Source organism: Thunnus albacares, chromosome 16 (assembly GCF_914725855.1).
Source record: "Thunnus albacares chromosome 16, fThuAlb1.1, whole genome shotgun sequence".
Lineage (NCBI taxonomy): Eukaryota > Metazoa > Chordata > Actinopteri > Scombriformes > Scombridae > Thunnus > Thunnus albacares.
The window spans coordinates 6,116,866-6,137,409 of record NC_058121.1 but is presented as its reverse complement, the minus strand read 5'-3'; the positions used below and the strand labels follow the sequence as shown (position 1 = coordinate 6,137,409).

At 39.6% G+C, this 20,544-nt stretch overlaps 1 protein-coding gene and 1 non-coding gene across 3 annotated transcripts; both read left to right on the top strand.

Moving 5' to 3' along the window:
- Nucleotides 1-13: 13 nt before the first annotated feature.
- On the top strand, nucleotides 14-18,394 carry tmem214 (transmembrane protein 214). Of its 2 annotated transcripts, XM_044377385.1 has the most exons (18): nucleotides 210-284; nucleotides 3,689-3,767; nucleotides 8,072-8,265; nucleotides 8,709-8,859; nucleotides 9,344-9,478; nucleotides 10,547-10,629; nucleotides 10,911-11,016; nucleotides 12,053-12,134; nucleotides 12,426-12,527; nucleotides 13,120-13,261; nucleotides 13,962-14,053; nucleotides 14,224-14,272; nucleotides 14,837-14,944; nucleotides 15,254-15,371; nucleotides 15,489-15,585; nucleotides 16,309-16,477; nucleotides 16,570-16,721; nucleotides 17,092-18,394. In XM_044377385.1, exons 3-18 carry the CDS (start codon nucleotides 8,083-8,085, stop codon nucleotides 17,216-17,218), a joined length of 1,896 nt encoding a protein of 631 aa, XP_044233320.1. In that variant the 5' UTR covers nucleotides 210-284; nucleotides 3,689-3,767; nucleotides 8,072-8,082; the 3' UTR covers nucleotides 17,219-18,394. The 2 variants fall into 2 exon arrangements, with proteins under 2 accessions (XP_044233319.1, XP_044233320.1); XM_044377384.1 differs by lacking the exon at nucleotides 3,689-3,767 and having other exon boundaries at nucleotides 14-284.
- A 1,885-nt stretch (nucleotides 18,395-20,279) lies between these two features.
- On the top strand, nucleotides 20,280-20,367 carry trnay-gua. The gene is given in 2 exon segments: nucleotides 20,280-20,316; nucleotides 20,332-20,367. It is a non-coding gene; the product is annotated as a tRNA-Tyr (tRNA).
- The last annotated feature ends 177 nt before the right edge of the window (nucleotides 20,368-20,544 follow it).

Genomic DNA, 20,544 nt, shown 5'->3' with positions numbered 1-20,544 from the left:
GTCATGCCGACAAAGAGACGTGGCACGCTGACGGTTAAATGATCAGAGCGTTTCATTTCAAACCGTCGTCGTCCTGTGTCATTCAGCAGGGAGGAAGGAGCTAAAACACCCCGTCCGGACCAGAGACATGGCTTCAAATAACGGCTCAGTCGGTAAATGGGAGGTAGTGAAGAAAGGGAAGAAAAATAGCAGCTCGGGAGGAGGTAAAAACCCGACTGACAAGAAGCCCGGCGGCGGCAGCGGGGGAAGGAAAGCCCTGGGCGAGTCCAACCAGCAAGCTAGACGTAAGTGAAGTGAACATGGCCCACTGTTAGCTGCTCCGTGACTCCTTTACCCCACCACCAGGGTTCATACGAAACACCGAGGATGGGGCCACCTGCGCGGCTGTATTCACACTTTAAACCGACTCCTTTCAAGTGAAATTTTCGTGCGCTACGTGCGAGAACGGCTCATAACGGTCATCTGACTTGACGAGCTAGCTAGCTTTAGCATCGCGCAGTATTTCCTGTGATAATTTTATGTTAGTCCGAGTGGCAGTACTGTAGCTTCTCTGATGACACTTTGATTTCACAATAACAGCAAGCTAAGCCGTTCTGGGTTGTGTTGTCCTGCCACATACAGCTAGAAGTAATTGATAGTCAGCTAGCTATTCGCAGTTAGCTGGCTAGCAGCCGTGTGTCAACAAAGGCAACGTCATCTCTGAGGAGCTGCATCTGTGAAGTATGTGTCTGTGACCTTTTGTCTTTCTGCTGCTGTCACACTATTTGCATCTTCAGACTGTTGTTACATTGTAGTTAAAGAGTTTGGCTGACGAATCAGCAGTGCTGCAAAGTAAATACATTTACTCAAGTACTGTACAATTTTGAGGTACTTGACAGCTCTAGTTACTTTTCAGATGAAGATTTGACACAATGGATACTAGAACAAGCTTTTAAAATACTATATATATATATAACTACATCGTTAAAGATGAAACCAGTGGTTTCCAACCTTTTTGGCTTTTGACGTCTGACAAAAAGCAGTGTGTAGTCGTGGTCACATTTCAGATGTCTATGAGTTGTTAACAGCTCCACCAAATAGTGATTTTTCCCTTTGAACTTCTCACATAGTTTCATTTCAATAAATGTTCAAATGATCCAATATTTCACCACAAATCAAAGATAGTGACATTAATCATCTCACGACCCCTCAGATTTACCTGGTGACCCTTTAGAGGAGCCCGACCCCCAGGTTGGGAACCACTGGAATAAACTAGCTAACTGTATATATAGTAGTTGAAACTAGCTCCACCTCCAGCAGCTACAACAGTAACATGCTGATACATAAAAGGTGTACTCTACTGATTTAGTAGTGAATTTTTTATAGAGTTGGTAGACTTAAAAGACTGATTGTTGTAAAGAATGGTTGAAATCAAAGCAGCAGAGCAGATTTTTCTGTACCTAAATGACTCAACCTTTGAAAAATGCTAGTGTATTTCAGTCTATGTCTGATAAACGCCACGTTGTTGAAATTTCACCCCCCCAGTTTGTAGCACAAACTCTCTGTCTCCAAGCCCAAGCTGAGCTAACCCTGATGACCTCATAAGGGTTATTTATTTCAGACATAAAATCAGAAACTCCTTCCAAAGGCACAGAAATAGTTTGAATAGCACTCCTCATGACGAATTAAAGGTAGATTCAGTCATACAGGAGAAAGATTGTTGGATGCGCATTGCTATGCAAATGCTATTGCATTTGGCTATGACCAAGAGAGAAATATGGCAGAATCCAGAGCGATGCAACAGCTGTGGAGTCACTACTGTTCTTCTTACATTTTATCACAAGTGGAAAAAAAAACAGTCCATCCACACTGTCTGTCTCTCTGCGGCCTCCCCACTTCTCACTCGACATGCATTCAGCGTCTCTGTCCACAGAAGCAGCCGTCTGTCACCTGCAGCTCCTGGAGAGCTGAGAGGACAGCGGCCAGACAAACTGCCTTCACTAGGATGACTGACAGCAGAAATATACTGAACCAAAATCATTTTCATGTTGGCTCTATAGGAAGAAATCAACTGTGTTTGTATTTATTGATTCATTGATACGGTTAATAAGTTGAAAACACATATACAGCGAGATATTTGTGTGATTGAAACAGCTGCCTGCTCAGATTATGTCTCACTAAACGTGATGGAAACAGACTCGGAGCGTAAAAAAACGTGGGGGGTCTCTGTGAGACTCTCGGATTCAGTGTGAATCGATACATTTCATAAAATGGAAGTGTATCTGTTCCGTGAGAAAACATTTTCTATGTGAATTGGCCACAGCCTCTTTCTCTCCAGTTCTCCAGCTCTCTCCCACCATTCAACGAGGGCTGGAGACGGGAGACTGTCATGTCCTCATACAGACAGCTGCTCTGGTGACTTCCCCCTGTCCTGTGCACGAGCACACACAGAACGGACAGTTAGCGGGCTGTGAGGAGATATTCGCTGAATATGACAAAAAGTGTATTGAACAATCTTTCTCCAGAATCACTGACTCTACCTTTAACTGATACTCGTGCAAAGTCGGTGGTTTGCCATTACAATTACTTGCACGTGAAATTAATTTCGGGACTGTTTCAGTATTTTGGTAGATGCCTGAATTTGCAGGGTTTATGTTTATCCTTCCTTTCATAGTTCAGTTTTCATCTGTGAATCTTAGCTAAACTGCACTAGAGCTCAAATTAGTGGTTGATTTGTTTACAGACAAGTAGTCAGCAACTATACTGATAATTGATTAACAATCAATTATAATAACTGATTAGTCGTTGGGTCCATAAAATGTCAGAAAATGGTGAAAACTGTCAATCACTGTTTCCTAGAGCCCAAGGTGACATCTTGGGTTCTAGAAACCAGAAAAATATTCACATTTGAGAAGCTGGAATCAGAGAATTATGGCATTTTAAAAAAAAAAAAAAAAAAAGACTCAAAGTGATAAATCGATTTTCCAGATAATGGCCAACTAATTATCTGTCGATCAACTAATCATTGCAGCTCTAGTCTCAGTCTTTTTTCATGCATAAAAAACAGAAAACATAAGTGCAGGATTATCAACAAAGTGGGCATCTTTCCCTGGGACCTAGAACTCAAGGCTTACAGTGTGTTGACTGATTTGAGCTGATTTTATTTCAAATTTGACAGGGAACATGCACCAGTTAACTACATTATCTGCTGACATGACAAGGGACTTTAGGTGGGTCTTGCTTTATTACCTGATCACGACGCCCTGTATCAAAATCTAGTTTCAGTATCTTGATTATATCAGTTTAGTGCTTGATGAATCAAATTACCATACAGAACACCTGCAGCCGGGTAGATTTCCAGCATAGAAAAACTGTACATGTTGCAAATAGATAAAACATCACAGCAAACCTTTCAACTTTGGCTGTGTCTGATTGTATCATTAATTCACTGGCCTCCAGCCCAGCAGAACATAATTACAGACCTTTGATGGATTGATTGGTTTTATATTCAGCATACGTCATAATCAATAAATCAGCTAGCACACGTGTTCCCTAAATCACTGCACCCTCTCCACAAGTATGGTCATATAAATAATGTAATAATGATAAGGCTGATAGAAGAGATTAAATCACACTCTGCCACTGCTATTTGGTTTATTTACCAGTTTTATCAGTGAATCAGTCTGACCAAAGTCTCTCTGGCTTGTAGAAGAGCAGAGCACAGTGACCATGACCGTGTCAGTGGAGAGGTGGTGTAAAGGTTTTGTCTAAAAGAAATACTCTTTTTGGTAAGTAAACTCTGTAACCACGATGGTATTTATGCAAAGTATTTAATCTACATTGCTGTTGAGACAATATAACCCGGCTTGTACTTTTGTCTGAATACTTAACTTACCACTGAACCTGTAGAAATAATCAATATTCTAACACAATCAACAGGCCTTGTTGCTACATCTCAGTCTATTCCTTGAAGGCTTCCAACACTTGGATCATGAGACTGATACTGTTGAGTTTGTGGTTTTGGCACATTTAAAATAATCCTCCAGCCTCAAGTTCAGCTTTAGGCTTTATGTTCTATTAGAGCAGGTTCCCAAATCTTTGTGGGTGGCATCTTAGCAAGGAAACATAAGAAAGAAAATAATACATCAGAAATATCTTTTTAAAATGATAGAAATTTCATATTTTGCTGGGAACCTTTTTTAACAGGCAATATTAGATATACTATTTGTTATTTACTCGGAGCCCCTCTCTTCTTAAACACTTCATGATACAAATGAGAGTAAAACATATAAAAGGTTTTCAGGGCAGTTTCTTTGTGCTCCTGTTAAATGGCCTTGCAGCCATGGGTCTAGTTTACAACGTCTGTAATGACATTTTACATACACGCTGGACCTTGAGAGGGTCATATGTAAGACAGCTGAGACCATACCTATGGTGGACCACATTATAGCATGTCTGACGAGGGCTCTTCTTTCAACAAAGCTGATTATGTCAAACCAAGTTTAATATGGCTGATCTGCTCGCAACTGACTAACTGTATTTAAAATGTTTTAAAAGACATTGTCAGAAGCTATTACTAATCACTTTTACCAGCTGTTATTATAAATAATCAACAGGTCTTCCACCAATTTGATTTCTCACTTAATAAAAACTGAAATAATGCCTGTGCACTTATGATCTCACTGGAAATAGTTTTGTATCTGTTGTGTCACTGAATAGTTTTTCTGTCCTCTATTCAGTGAATACCAGAAAAAAGGCTTAATACACAATTCATGTGTGTTTTAGTGTTAACTGCCAGATGACCGTTGAAAATCCAACCGTTTTTAATGACAGAAGACAGCCTGTTCTGTTTTGTTGAGCAGTGTCTTTTTGTCTACATGTGAATAATCCTGCCAGCTATTCTTCTGCTGGTGTGAGAATTCATTCTGGTCCACCCTGTTAGAGGGCCATGTTGGGTACTGTACACCTCCTCAAATTACACCCCACCACACCACCAAGAAACTCTGCTGACAGACACCGAGTCTCCCACATTTCTTCAACAAAATCCGCCTGCATTCTCATGTCAGTGTGTGTACAGTTTTACGTTGCGATGTATAGTATATGTCAACACTTAGATTGATGCCAGTCTCTATAGCTAGATAAGTTGCTGCTGAATTGTTTCTTAATCAAGTCCTCAGGAACCATCTTGCAAGTTTTCTCTCCACTGTGTTCTTGAACACCTCAGCCAATAAAGGTCTATGCACCATCATGACAATTTAATTTGATCAGGTGTTCATCAACGGGGCTTGATATAAACTCTTGCAAGAAAACCATTTTTGTCAGATGTCCTAAAAAGGCACAGGCCATGGTTTAATTAAAATATAAATAATTTATTTCAATTAAACACTTGCCGACCAAAATAGGCACAGAAAATCAGTAAAAAGTCAGTAAATCAGTCTGCAGTGATCTATAAATGAATGTGGGTGATTCTTACAGTATCTGTTGTCCACAGCTGCTTTATACTTTATGAAGAACTTCTTCAGTTCATTAAATCCCTGCAGCACCTGGTCAGCAGGACTGATACGTTGATAAATCCGCAGCCTCTGAGTGCCGTGTCAGATTGCAGTACCGTTACACACGGCCGTGCAGGGCTCACGTTTAACTGTGATTGGCTCAGCTGTTTCAGAGCTATGAGAGCAGTGATGTGACTGGCTGAGAGAGTATTTAATAATCACCACACCTGCTGATCTATATTCACCTTCACTCAGTCCTTTTGCACATTGCCTTGTGGCACATATATGAACTAAAATAGCAGGTGCGCATGGAGATGCCCACACAGTCCGTGCACCTTTGCACTTGGCATTTATTATTCAAATTTCAACAGAGGGTGCAAAATATTAAACTGAGGGTGCACTGCATGCTTTTGCACCCTTGTAGAATCGGGCTTGGCCACTGAGGAGGAAAATTTATGGACATTTACTGTAAAATAATCAAAGCAAGATATCACTGCTTAGGATAGATGATCCAGTGTGCTAGAATGGCAATCTGATTGCCATGGTAATGGATTATGTCAGACTACTAGCCACACCGCCATTCTCTGTTTGAGGAAGAACGCTAACCATTAAACAGGAAGTAATGCTGGCTGGAGTGGGGCTTCAAAAGACTATAGAGATAGTTTGTGTTAAATCCTTTAAGGTTTCCACAGAGACAGTTGGGAGTAAAATAGGAATATCGCTCTCTACAAGGACACAGAACTGACATGCTTTAATTTAATATTCACATAATGTAACTTCTGCATGCCAGCAGCTATCAAGACAGTCACCAAGTTTACATGTTTCCCATGAAGGGACTCATAAAAATACTGTTTTGAATAATGTTTGTGGGATTTTTTTCACTAAAACATTTAATTATCTCGCTAAAAATTATGACATCTCCTCCTTCTCCCTCATTCTCCCTATCATCGGTTCAAAGTTTTCCAGTATTTTGGTTTATTTTGCCAATTAGCAATGTTCGCATGCTACATTAAGATGAAATATTATACTTGCTAAACATCAACATGTTAGCATTGTCGTTGTGTCATTGCTAGCATGTAGACATTAGCATTTAGCTTAAAGCACATGGCTGTAGACTCTTACTCTGTTTCGTTCTAATTCATTAGTCACTTCACTCGGTGTCACCCTCTCACTGTTTCACTCAAGCAGATGTCTTCTCATGTCAGGGGCTGCCACTGGAAATGACCGACTTCCTGACTTTTGTTTTGTATTAATAGACACAAACACCTGGTTCCCTTATTCTCAGCTTTCAGTACTTTCCTGGTTCTTCAGCTCTGCTTACTAAGCTGTTTATGATTACATGCCTGAGCTTCATAGCCCCATTTTTAGCTGACACATTCAGAGATGACTATTGGCTTCAGTCTGGACAAAAAAAAAAGTCTCCAAAATGTTACCAATGAGTTTAGCCTGCTTGAAGTGGTGGCCTTACTTCAGTTCAGGAATGTGAAGAATGATCCTGACTGACTGATGTTTGAATGGGGAAGTTGTGGTGGTAAAGTCATTCCAGTTGAAGAAATAGGAGACGCTGTGATGAAACTAGTCCCTTCTTTGCGTCACAGCTGTGTGTTGTGCCGACACACACATATAGATCCCCAATATAGATTTAGGTTTCTCAGCGGCATGTACAGCTAAATGATCAGTGAACAACTGGTGACCTCTGTCAACAACCAACTCAAGATTGCGGGAGGGTCTGACTGGAATTCCTGTGTGCAGTCATGTAGACCCATAGTTAAATACTGTAAATGTGTTGGCTACATGATTTAGGGTTAGAGCCTTATTGAGCAGATTTTAATAGTATGGGTTCCAATAATTCATTAATCCTGTTAAAAAAGTATTGTTTCTGTAGCCAAAGCCCTGATAAAGCTTATTTCTCTGTGTCATTGAGCTCCATTGTTATTTAAAAACTGTTAGAAAACACATAAATGAGCCAAACTATTACACTGGGTGAGAAGTTTCTTCATTATGAACATGGGCACTGTAGTTTTGAGTCAGCCCCACATATAGTGCCGCAACAATTAGTCGATCGGCGGAAACTTAATGGGTAACATAAAAAGAACATATTACACATTGCATGACATATTTTAAGGTTGAATTGAATATTGGTGTATCGGCATAAAATATCTGGAATTAATAACCTTTGTACACAAATATTGGTATTGACCATCAAAACTGAGTTCCAGCTGAGCTCTAATATGGCGAGTGGTTTAACTTAGTTGAACTGGACTAGTTTGTTTACAAGAGGGTCTTAACAAGTAACACACTGGGGAATACTTGGAATGTGCTTAACTCTATTCCCTTGTGGATTGTAACTTGTGTTGCATGAATATTGTCTAACACAGTCCATTACGCAAGCTATAGAGGGAGGGATAAGAAAAGCACTGAATGCGAGGGGGGCAAGTAAGAGGGGCGGGGAATGCCATGGTTTTATGGATTAACTCGACTTTCAGGGCACAGGGAGGATAAGATGAGAAGGTGTTAGAAGAATAAAGAAGTTTGAAAAGACGCCGTGTTCAATATCTGCAAAGAGGCGTGTCTAACCACAACTGCCTTGTCTCTCTCAGCACCCCTGAAGATGTCAGAAACTCTGTATGACGGCTTCGAGAAGATGGGCAAGAAACAGAACAAGGAGCAGGTTCCACCACCAGCCGAGCCTCAAAACAAGAAGCCCTCATCAAGTAAACCATCCAAGAAGTCACACTCCAGCAATACAGACACTCGGGCAACTCATAAGACCCTCGAGGAAGCCTTCAAAGCTGTGAGTAATGCACATTCCCAGGAGTTTTCTCCATCAGAGCATTTTGAAATTTGTTTACAAAACTAATGCATGTATGAAATGCTTAAAACAAAGTTAGACTTGTTTATTTATTGATGTTTTATGAGAGGAGGAACGTCATTGGACTTATTAAAACATTCTGCATGTGCTTTTTGCCCCTTATCACCTTATCTGTGTCTAAAAGCTAAAATTAAAAAAAGCACTGATGTAAGAACTTGTTTGACCTTTGTGAACATAAAGGCTTTTGTAAAACTTTTCCAGGTTCTAAATATCTTCATACAATCACACAGAAACAATGCTGCATTGTGGTGTCTTGAAAGCAAACTATCACATGCTGAATCACAGTCTCATCTTTGCATAATGGACACTGTTGTTTGAGTGGAGTTTTAATGTTTCCTCTGTCCTGTTCTGTCCTACCTTTTTAGTTGGATGTCGCAGACCTGAAGCAGCAGTTGGCTCGCAGTCAGACCTTGTTCCCAGAGAACCCATCAGTGTGGGTCAAAGATCTGGCAGGATACCTCAACCTCAATCTGACTGCACCAGAGACTGAGCCCACACTCAGCAGCTATGCTCACGGTCTGTCAAACTAAGATATGTTTTATTTTTGATAAGCCAGAAAAATATTGTACATGTTCAGTGTAGCTTTTTACTCTTTTCTACTTCTCTCATGGTTTCCTGCAGCTTTTTATAGTTTGTTTGTTTATTTAGATCCCAATTAGTTACTGTGTTGTAGTGGAGAAGCCCAGGCTTGGTGGTGTCCCAGCTAATGTCAGAAGAAATTATTACATTTTCATGATATATAAAATGATGCTCATTAATGTTCAAGGAAAACAATCAGTGACGCTACATCACACAGCAATGGCCACAAATCCTTGTACCTAACTTTTTACTATGCAGGTTGGAAAAGTAGAAATTATTACAATACTTCAGTATGTTGCTTGACTCAGTTTCTAACAAACTGACAGATATTACAAGTTTGTGAAGGACTCTGATACTGTACTCTTACCGAAAGTCAACCTTTTTTATTTAATATCCATCTTTTTCTGTCTTTTGTCCACAGACTACCCATACTGCCTTATAGGAAAGGAGCTGAAGGGCGTGATCAAAGGCCTCATTGGACGTTGCAGTGACATTCTGCCAGATTTCTTCGACCACTGTATTTACACTATGCTCAGGGAGCTGGACAGACAGTCAGGTATGGACAAGAACTTGGAAATCATTCATCTCTCCTTTTTGCTGTCTCCACTGTCACCATACCTATCTTCAATGTTATTTGCAATGTAGAATTATGTGTTTTCAGTAAAACGAGCAAATTTGGAGCTTTGGCTTACAGTTTCCCCTAATTACTCCTGTTTGTTATCCTTCAAGTTTGTCATTGATCATGGACTGACATGTGGTAGAACATGTAAGGTCAGCTGACCTTAAAGGACCAGTGTGTAGGATTTAGTGGCATCTAGAGGTGAGGTTGCAGATTGAAACCAACTGAGTACCCCTCCCCTCACCCTATGTGGCCGCAAAACTTGCGAAAAACGTGAAAGGCCCTCTCTAGAGCCAGTGTTTGGTATGTCTGTTCTGGGCTACTGTAGAAACATGGCGGTGCAACATGGCAGCCTCCATGGAAGAGGACCTGCTCCCTATGTAGATATAAAGGGCTCATTCTAAGCTAACAAAAACACAACAATTCTTATTTTCAGGTGATTAAATTAAAAATTAAACTAATTAAAACATACTTATGAATATTATATTTCATTTCTGCCAAATCCGTTCCACTAGATGCCACTAAATTCTACACACTGGTCCTTTAACTGTGGAGAAATAAAAAATGCTCCTTTTTTGTGTAGAGCATTGAAACTATCAGTAAATCAGTTTGTTGTTGCTTATGGTCAGAATACACAATATGGGGATCAGCAGTGTCAATGTTCAAGAACAGACAAAAACACCAAACTATGTCTGTAACAAACCGTTAGTTTCATAATCGATTAATCTGCCGATTATGTTCTCGATTAATCATGTGTTTGATAAAATGTCAGAAAATTGTTGTCATCACAGTTTACAAGTTGACATCTTGAAATTGTCTTGTTTTGTCTGACCAACAGTCCAAAACCCAAAGAAATTCAGTTTACTGTTGCATAAGACAAAGAAAAGTGAGAAATCCTCACAATTTAGATGCTGGAAGTAAAGAATGTTTGGCAAACCATCAATTGATTGTGAAAATCTGATTGTTTCAGCTCTATACCCAACAGTCTCTTCTCTTTATTTTCAGGAGAACCACTGCACGGCTACAGAGTTTGCATTCAAGCAATCTTACAAGACAAACCCAGAATAGCCACCCAAAACCTGCCTGAGGTGAGCAAATGTGTTTGTGTGTGTCATTTAGTCCTGCAGGATTCACTGCCCCTGTCTGCTATGAATGTACTTGTTAAAGATTAAATAACAAAACAAATTGTACAATTGCTTTCTTTTCTAAAAACACTCTCAGTTGCTTTTTTAAGCTGTAAACTGACCAACCAACCAATCTGTGCATAAACTGGCAGTTTCAGTTCCATTGTTCAGTGTACTAGGGATTTCTCTGTTGCAATATCTTTCTAACATGTTGTAATACCTTCTCCCCTGTTCTTCCTCTCTAGTATTTGGAGTTGTTGAGGTCGGTTCAGAATCGTCCAGTGAAGTGTTTGACCATCATGTGGGCTCTGGGTCAAGCTGGATTTTACGATCTCAGCCAGGGACTAAGAGGTGATACACGGTCGAAAAAACACTGAAGAATTTACATACATTTGCACACAAACACAAAGCCATATATTCTTTTCATACATGTAGACACGGTATTTCACAGTCCTCTGTGCTGTACTAGTGCTGTTGACTGTGTCTCTCCCCTTTCTCCCACTTTCCCAACAATGTGTGCTGATAGAAATTCTGGGTTGAGGGTTAATGAAGCAACAGTGCACATTAGAGCAGTAGCACATGTCTGACAGACATCTGCAAGCCAAACACACTAGGTAACTTCAAAAACTCAGCTGCTGCCACCAGGTCTTTGGTGAGGCTTTGAGGTGGGTGTTAGTATGTGGACATGGGAGGATGAATATTCTCGGAAGATTACATAACAACCTTCGTCTGCGGGAGAAAAACAAGGTTATAGAATATCATTTGACTCCCCTTAGGGAAGGAAAGACACAGTTTGTCTCATTCTGAGGCAGTTTGCAAAGCTACAAATGCAAAATGTTCTGCCTATTACCATTATGTTGAACTATTTAATCAGGATAAAATACAATTTTCTCTCTGAAAATGTGAACATAACCCTGTTCAGGAACACTCTAATCTTGTCATCAGGAATTTAAAAAGCAATCAAGACTTTCCTGTTTGAGCGGTAGAGTTTGATATGACCTGACTTGGCAAATGTTATACTGATACTGATGTATAACGAGGGGGGAAAGGATATCTAAAACGGCAGCAGTGAAAGTCACAACAACAAAATTACACCTGGAATGCATTTAACATCACAGACTTTCGATACACAGTTTTCCTTTGATACTACACAGAAGAATGCCTGCTGGGCTATCTTCTTCCTCCCTCATGCTGCTGCAGTTTTCATCCTGTTAGCTAACTGTGTGTTTTGTTTCATCATGTACTTACAAGGACAAAAGCCACATTTTTCTGGCTGTAGTTGCTTTCAGGCTTTTTTTTAAAAGGCAAAGCTGAAGAGACTAACTGTTTAGTTCTGTAACCAAAGTAAAGTTCTGGGGAGTAATTATGGACTTGATTTGTGTTTCAGTGTGGCTGGGAATCATGCTTCCTGTGCTGGGAGTGAAGTCCTTATCTTCATATGCCATCGCCTATCTGGAAAGACTTCTACTGTAAGTGTGACTGATGAATGTGTTTTTGTTCAAAATCTTTCCCTTTTTTCACCGTATTTGTCCACATGGACAGTGAGTATATTGTCTCTCCTGGATATGACACTTTAATTTTGAAGATACAGTAGGATGTTTTATAGTTGTGCTATTTTATTTTATTGGGCAACATTTGTTATTGACTAAGGTGGCTATTTTAAGCATCATATTAACTTAACCATGACTTTTCTTTTTTTTTCTTCTAAAGCTGCTTTACATTCTACCTCTATAATACGTGTGTTTGCTTTCTTTTCCCAGACTTCATGCAAACCTGACAAAGGGATTTGGCATCATGGGTCCTAAAGAGTTCTTTCCTTTACTGGATTTTGCCTTCATGCCCAAGAATGCCCTTTCATCAAGGTAAATGTCAGCTCACTTCACAAAGGCTTGTGATTGGGAACAGCAGTTACAGGAAGGGGATGCTCGGATTTAATGCACAGCAGAAACAATGAGAGAGTCTGCTGAACTGAACGCATGGTCAGGAAGTACACTCCAGTAGCAACACTGCACGGTCCGACATTGAGAATTGTTGATCTGACGCCGGATCCATGCACAATAATTATGCATAGGTGCACAGAACAGAAGCCAATGAGCCGTGATACATAAAAACACCCTGAACATGTCCATCAATCATGTTTGCTCATTACTGACACATGATAAAGTCAAATTGAGCACACACATATAAAATGACTGATGACAGGACATTAGATTTTAAATATATTTCATGTATTTCGTAGATCATTCATTACATCAATGATGGAGCATATAATCATTCAAAAATGACAATTGTTGGGAAAAATGTAAATTTGCAAATACTATATTGTGGTTACATTTATCATTTCTGTTATTCCCCTTTGGAAGTAAAAGCTGTTTACTTGTACTGTACAGTTTATTCTGTGAGTGATTTTTACCTCCCAGTGCGAAAAGAAAAACTGTTTTTGTTTGTTTACAGTCTGCAGGAGCAGCTGAGGCGTCTGTACCCTCGACTAAAAGTTCTCGCATTCGGAGCCAAACCTGAGAGCACATTACACACATACCTGCCATCGTTTCTGTCCAGAGCCACGCCACACTGTCCAGATGACATGAAGAGAGAGGTAAGACTCACATGACGCACATGTGCTAAAGTACCGCTGCTACAGAACTCTGAGTGTAGTTTAGCTCAGTGCAACAGGAGAAATGAAACTGATAATAAACCTATCACATGTTGTTAACAGCCTCATTATGGTGATAAGTGTCATAAACAGTCATTATAGCATATTGGCAAATAGCTAATCATGAAGGGAAAATGGAAAAAAACAGCCACCAGCTATGTATTATACATTTCTGAGTCCACTTGCTATATTTATTCCATATTATTCCATAGATGACATAACTGCCAAATACTGTCACTGACAAATATTAGTAGTTCCAGGTTAGCTGTCATGTAAAAAAATGTGTTGGTTATCTAAAACATGAAAGACTTCAGGTTAAGTTGTGAGTCCTTCAGAATCAAAAAGTAGCCATTTTGCACTGAACCAACTGGAGACTGTTAGTGTTGTAGTCATCAACAGTAGTACAATACTTGCAATATGTGCAATATAGCTACAAGACATATTGTATTTTTGGCTAGGATGTGGTCTTGATTTGCTACTGCTGCCACTATTGATTTTACATTTACATAAAAACTCCACAAGTGAATGCTTCTCTGGTAGTTAAAAGAAGGCATTGTGTGGAATGTATGAGCTTAAAAATGTTGTTATCCCTGAGAATAATCACTCTCTGTGTCTAATTCTTCCTCTCATATGTTTCTCGCAGCTTCTCAGCAGTATGACAGAGTGTTTGTGTGTGGATGTACAGAGTCTCGGAGTGTGGAGGCAGCTCTATACCAAACACTTACCCCAGTCCAGGTCAGTTATACACACTCAACATAGACCTTTTGCTAATTTTGCATTGATTTTGAAACTCTTTCCTTTTTCAAATTAAGCTTTTATAGATAAAATCTTTTTTTTTCTCTCTGTATAAAAAGTAATTTAAAGATTTTGGAGCTGACTGTTCATTCCTCTCTCCTCCTCTGCAGTCTGCTGTTGAACCATTTACTGAAGTCCTGGAGAGTCCTGCCACCAAAGGTATGACTGTTGCCATGAGGTCTAATTGTTTGTAAAGCAAACTCACCTCCCTAGAGATAGTAGAATTAGGGCATGTTTACACTCCTGCTGGCAACAAGAGCCACTGCTTTAATCAAGCCAAACTCTATGTCTCATTGTTTAAGTCGAGATAAAAATGAAAAATGCCCTTTTAAACCTTTTAGGTCACCAGTCCAGTGGTATTAAGTCCAGTCATATTGTGCACTTATTTAAAAATACATGCCAAAAAATAGAAAGAAAATCAATTTCTTTGTATTCTTATATCTATATATATATAGATATATATCTATATATCTATATATATATCTTTTTAGCAGCACAGAGCAAAGATTCATTATAACTTGCCCACTTTATCAACTTTCAAATCAAATTCCTCTCAACGTTATGTCCCGCCTGTCTGTCACCATGCAGAAGACAGATGCTCTCAGAATGCTGTGTTATCTGGACTTTAAAAATTAACAGTGTGGAGAGATGTAAACACTCATTAAATTAATTTACCTTCATCTTGGGACATGCTGTGTTTGACTTTTTATTTTCCATCTTTAGCTGAGGAAGAACCTTGAAGAAACTGTCCAGTCTTTCAAAGTGACCAATGAGGAGATGAGAGACACCGTTGAATCTCAGGACCTTCAAGAGTGCAATAACCTGTGTCAGGTAAGACGCACAGTCACTGCAAAAGCTGAAATAATAATCATTAAGTAATGATTAAAACTTAACTGATTATCAGAATTCATTCCAAGAGTCCTGGGTTTGATTTAGGACACAATTATACATATGTAGCCTAGATGTATAAGCAGTCCTTATATTTGACTTGCAATTGAGACTTAAATTTATCTGCTAAACACATGACGAACAACGAAATGGAAATCTCCCGCTCTACAAAGCACCTCTAGGATATGTGTGAATATGCCAAATATTCATGTAGATTTGGATTTTGCTCAGTATTACCTTTTCTGTCTCCAGAATCTGCAGGTGAAGATGCGTGGTCACGGGTTCCCCTGGTCCAAGCTGCTCATGGTCCTGCTCGTGTTTGCTGCCGGCTTCATCGCTCATGATGTCAGATCTCACGGCTCCTTCACAGGTCTGACTCCAGTCGTTTCCTCCTCATAATGACCAGTCTTCATATTTACGGACATGTTCATGGTCTTCAGATGTTATTGTGGGGTAAAAAGGTCTTACGATATGTGTTGTATTTCAGATTCAACAGCAGCCAGGTATCTGCGCAGCTCAGGGGTTACAGCTGTTTCTCAGCAGGCTTGGAGCAAAATAACAGTCTACTCTAAGCAGGGCTTCAGGTACGACCTCACTCACCTTCAAACATTCATCCTCAACACATAACATGGACGTAAAACAAGCCACTGAGGGATATACTTTATGTTAGCAGCTCTCTCCACAGACAAATGTACTGAATTTTTATTATCAAATCCTGGCCCTAATCCTCATCTGTATGTGCCAGATACTGGTGAACTCTGTCTCTGGATCTTTTCAGACTTTGTTCCTGTTGACCTCTGTACACTCTGACCATGAGCCAGTCCACCCAAAGCATAAAAATAGCTTTTTCATCTAGTAGGCTTCTGACTCACTTCCTGTTCAGGCTTCTGTACACACGATAGTTTTTTCACTGTCTGGTTGACTGGCCAGATGTCAGCTGAAACATTTTCCATACTTAATATTTTCAATATTTTTATTCTGTTTCAAGTTTCTTTACTACGTTATGATGCTACTGATGTTGATACTACTTGGTTCCTTATTCTAACTATGAAACTACATATAAATGAGACTGGCACACATCAAGAACAGAGCAATAGTCTTGCTTTGCATTGCCAACAACTGATGACAACATACTTACATATAGACGTAACAAGATAAAGTGAGTAATCAATCCCAAAACAACAGTTATCTGAGGAATATAAACCTTTTGGAGCTGTTGGCCAAAGAGAGTACTGTAAACTTATTGTATGTATAAATAGTTTATTCAGATAAAGCATCGTCTCACAGTGTTTCTGTTTTCTCTTTAGTTGGATAGAGACAAACACTCCTCATTATTACTCTGAGTGTGTGCGGGTGTTGGGGCCATTAATGGAACAAGGTTTGGAAAAGGCAAAAACAGCAGCCATCTTCATCTCCGAAAACACCACCCAGTTAATCCTCTGGGTGAAAGAAAAGACACCGCTGGTCATAGAATGGGTAAGACTGTACATTAATCTTTTCAGTTATGCAACAAATCAGTCTTATATTATGTCATTGTGACTATTATTTCCCTCCATGTCTTTGCACAGGTGAACGCCAACACTCCAGACAGTGTATTCCAGGTGTTGGCATACCTGAAGGAGCTCCTCCTCCTCCTTCACCAGAACTACATCCTGCCAGCGCTGGCATACATGTCTGACCTGCTACAACGAGCGTGGACCAACCTTCAGGAGTCCTGCAAGTCAGTACTCTGAGGCATCCTTGTTACCTGGCTTTAACATTTATTAAGTGTCCCTATTTTTCTTGTGTGTGAACTGGCTAGAATACATTTACATCTGGCATTGAAAAGTGTTTTTTGCATATACTTAATTGTTAACATATTTTGATGTCTTTGCTAGCCAAGACATTCTTAAATTTTAGGAAATCACTAGTTTTAAACTAGCTAGTAGTCTCTAAGAACTTTGAAAAGACTTAACACACAAGCCTAGTGATGGATTTTGGAAGAGCTGGTGAAACTCAACCCTGTTGCCCAAATCAAAATCATGTTTGGTTTTATTTAAATCCGCACTAAGTGATTTTTAACCTGTACTGTGTCTTTGTTTTTCCTACAGTGGCGAGGTGTCCGTATCGTGTCTGCAGGGTCACGCGTTGTCTTTCACCAACTCAACGTGGCAGCTGCTCCAACACACAACCTCCGCCATCAAGACGTGGGCTCAGGAGCTGTTGACACGAGCATGATAACGCAACAGATGCTGACTAATTTACACACATTCAAAATATACACACACAAAGTTATATACACACACACACTGACCCAGTCTGAGACTGCCTTTCAGTGCGTCGGCTCCCCTCTTAAGCCGTGATTGGACACTGTGGGGCCTGACAGCGAACTCTCACTCAAAAAAAGGACCCTTCTATCACTTGTTTTGGCTAAATTTTATCAACCAGTTTGCTGTTATATGGATGTTTTTTTTCTACCAATCTTTTTGTCACCGCTGGATGCAGAGGTCGTCTCCCTCTCCCTGAGTTTTCTACTGCAAATTTCAGCTGTTTCTTTAACTGCTGGGTTAAAAAAAATATATGTAATTTATAGAAAATGTAGGTTTGTAGATGATTTATAAACCATTTTTATTTAAAGATATAAAAAGGTGTTCTGTGAAAACTTGGAAAAGGGCAGGGAAATGACCAAAAAGATATTCCAGACTTCTCCAAGCCACAGACCTCATTGGTTAAATTCTGAGAGCCACTTCATCTTCTACATGTGGTCCTTCTCACCAGAAAGATGCGGTATGTGTATGTGTGTGAGTGTGTGTCAGCCTGTGCAAAGCCATCATCAAGCCTTGGGAAGCTGTCCAGCAGGTGGCGCACAATGTAAAGCCTCCAACAAGAAAGATGAATTCAGATAATAGTGGGGTCAAATCTGCTGGTGGATTGACTCCTTCAGAGTGAAAAGCATGAACCAGAATGGGACACGAGGAGTCTCACATCAATCCAGGAAGTCCAGAGGATGAAGAAATCTACCTACTGTCTCTCTATCCTGCACATCACCTCGTCTTTGCTGCTTCATCTTCTGCTTCTCATGCTGCTTCGTCCATCCTCCTCCTCCTCTGCTGCAGTCAGTAGCTCCACACCTGAGCTAACAGCAGCACAACGGTTGTGCGCTCATACTTGAAGGCTGATGACATTCTGTGTGTGTCTGTGTGTGTGTGTGTGTCTGCATGGATGCTTAGTCTAAATAATTGTATGGTGATTAACCCCCTCGTGCCAATGTGTTCTTGTACACTGCAATACGACAAAATACCCCTCTTCTGACCGGCTGATTCACTAACCCCTCCTTGTAAACAAGATGTTTGGATGGATATGGCAATGACTTACTTTGTATGTAAATGATTTATAATAAAGAATTCAACCCCATTCACTGTTTTTTTTTTTTTTTAATTTGTTCAACTGTATTTTTCCAGCAGAGTGGTTATTCTGTAGCTTTGTATTTATGCTACATTCAGTCAGAGCAATGATTAATAAGTCAATACAGAGAATTAATCACCAACTATTTTTTAAATTGTTTAATCATTTTTAATAAAAAAAAATATCCAAGTTCTCTGGTTTTAATGTGAATATTTTCTGGTTTCTTCTGTGATAGTTAACAGAATGTCTTTGGGTTGTGGACAAAACGACATTTTAGGTTGTATCTTGGACTTTGGGTAACAGTGACTGACATTTTTCACCATTTTCTTAAATTTTATAGACCAAACAACTAATAAATCAAGAAAATAATCAACAGATTAATCTTTATCTTTATAAAGATAAGCCTTAGTTTCAGCCCTAATAATAACTGTCAACACTGTCAATTTTGTGAAATTTCTTACCAACATAGGACACAACGGCCAGCTATTAACATGTTATCGGGCACAACAACATTATAGATTTCCACGAGAATGTTCTTGTCAAAATGTAGGTGACAGAAAACTGAAAGGAAGTTCAGAAAAAGCTTGTTTAAGACCCAACAAAAATATAGCGAGTTACAAAACAGCAAGGCAGGGTTACCAACCTTGTAAAAGTCCCAGATTTGCGTCTCAGTCTGTCAGGTGCTTTAAAGGAGAAATTAACAATTTGTCAAACCTAAAACAACAGTCAGGTGTCCATATGAACAGTGAAAGAAGTTTTCCTTGCTGTAATCATTCCTCCTGTTCATACTGGCTATTAGAAGATCCTCTTTGAATGTGCTTTCAATGTAAGTGATGGAGGCCAAAATCCACAATGTGTCCACACAGTCATTTTGTGCAAAAATGTATTTAAAAGTCTATCTGAAGCTTATATGAGGCTTCAGCAGTCTGAGTTAGTCCTATCAAGTAGATATCTGCCACATTTACAGTCTTTTTAGCATCAAATTCCCCCTTTGTGTTTCCTCAGACAGTGTTTCCCTGTTGAGCTGCAGTGGAAGTATAGTAACAAAAAAGGAACTTTGGCACTAAAAAGACTGTAAAGTTGAAAGATATCTACTTGATTTGACTCATTTTTTATTTTGATTTGATTCACTGAACAGGACAGTGTGCAGTTTTAAGCATAAAAGATGCACTGCACCAAAGTTAGCTTGAACCTAATTTGCATCTGTAGTCCATTACAGTCAAAACATACAGCAGCACAACAACAAACAGTACAAAGCAAAAAAAAAAAACCAAAGAAAAAAACCCAAAACAAACAAACAAACAAAAAACCCCCACAAAAAACACACCATACAAAATACAAAGCTAGACACAACAGCACATCACATACACCCACAATGTCAATTGGACGCTGAAGCTTCATATTAGCTTCAGATAAACTTTTAGATACTTTTTTTTCACAGAAGGACGACTGTGGATTTTGTCCTCCATCACTTACATTGTAAATACATTATGAAGAGATCTTCTAATGGTCAGTATGAACAGGAGGAATGATTACAGCAAGAAAAACATGTTTCAATGTTCATTTGGGTTCCAGACAGTTGTTTTAAGACATACTTGAAAAGATGTGGAGCTGTACAGGGGGGGTATTTGATTAATTACAATTTTGTTATGAAATTCAAACCACTAAAGTACAATATAAACTAAAAGGCAAGTCTTCTACTATTAGCTAATTTTATGTCTGTCATATAGAGGGTTCAAAATATAGTTAGGGCATGCAGCATCGTGGCAGTGCTGTAGGGGGCGCTAGGGAAAGACGGGTTACGGTAAACTTTTCTGCTCAGGCTTATCTACGCCATTAGAGAGAATTGAGGTTAAATTGTACTGTACCTAATTGTACAAACAGTATTTCAGCCCCTTCGATAGCTCAGTTGGTAGAGCGGAGGACTGTAGAGTAATATGGAAGAAATCCTTAGGTCGCTGGTTCAAATCCGGCTCGAAGGAGGTGACTTTTTCGGATGGACCGCAACAGCGTCGAGTTTTGAAGGTAATTTGACTCAAGCGGGCAGCTAGCTCCAGGTCTGAAAAGTGAAGCTCATGCGGAAGTGCCTTGAACCTGCATTCTTTCTAATGGCCATCAGGGGGCGACTCCACTGGCTCCAAAAAGAAGTCTGATTGTAT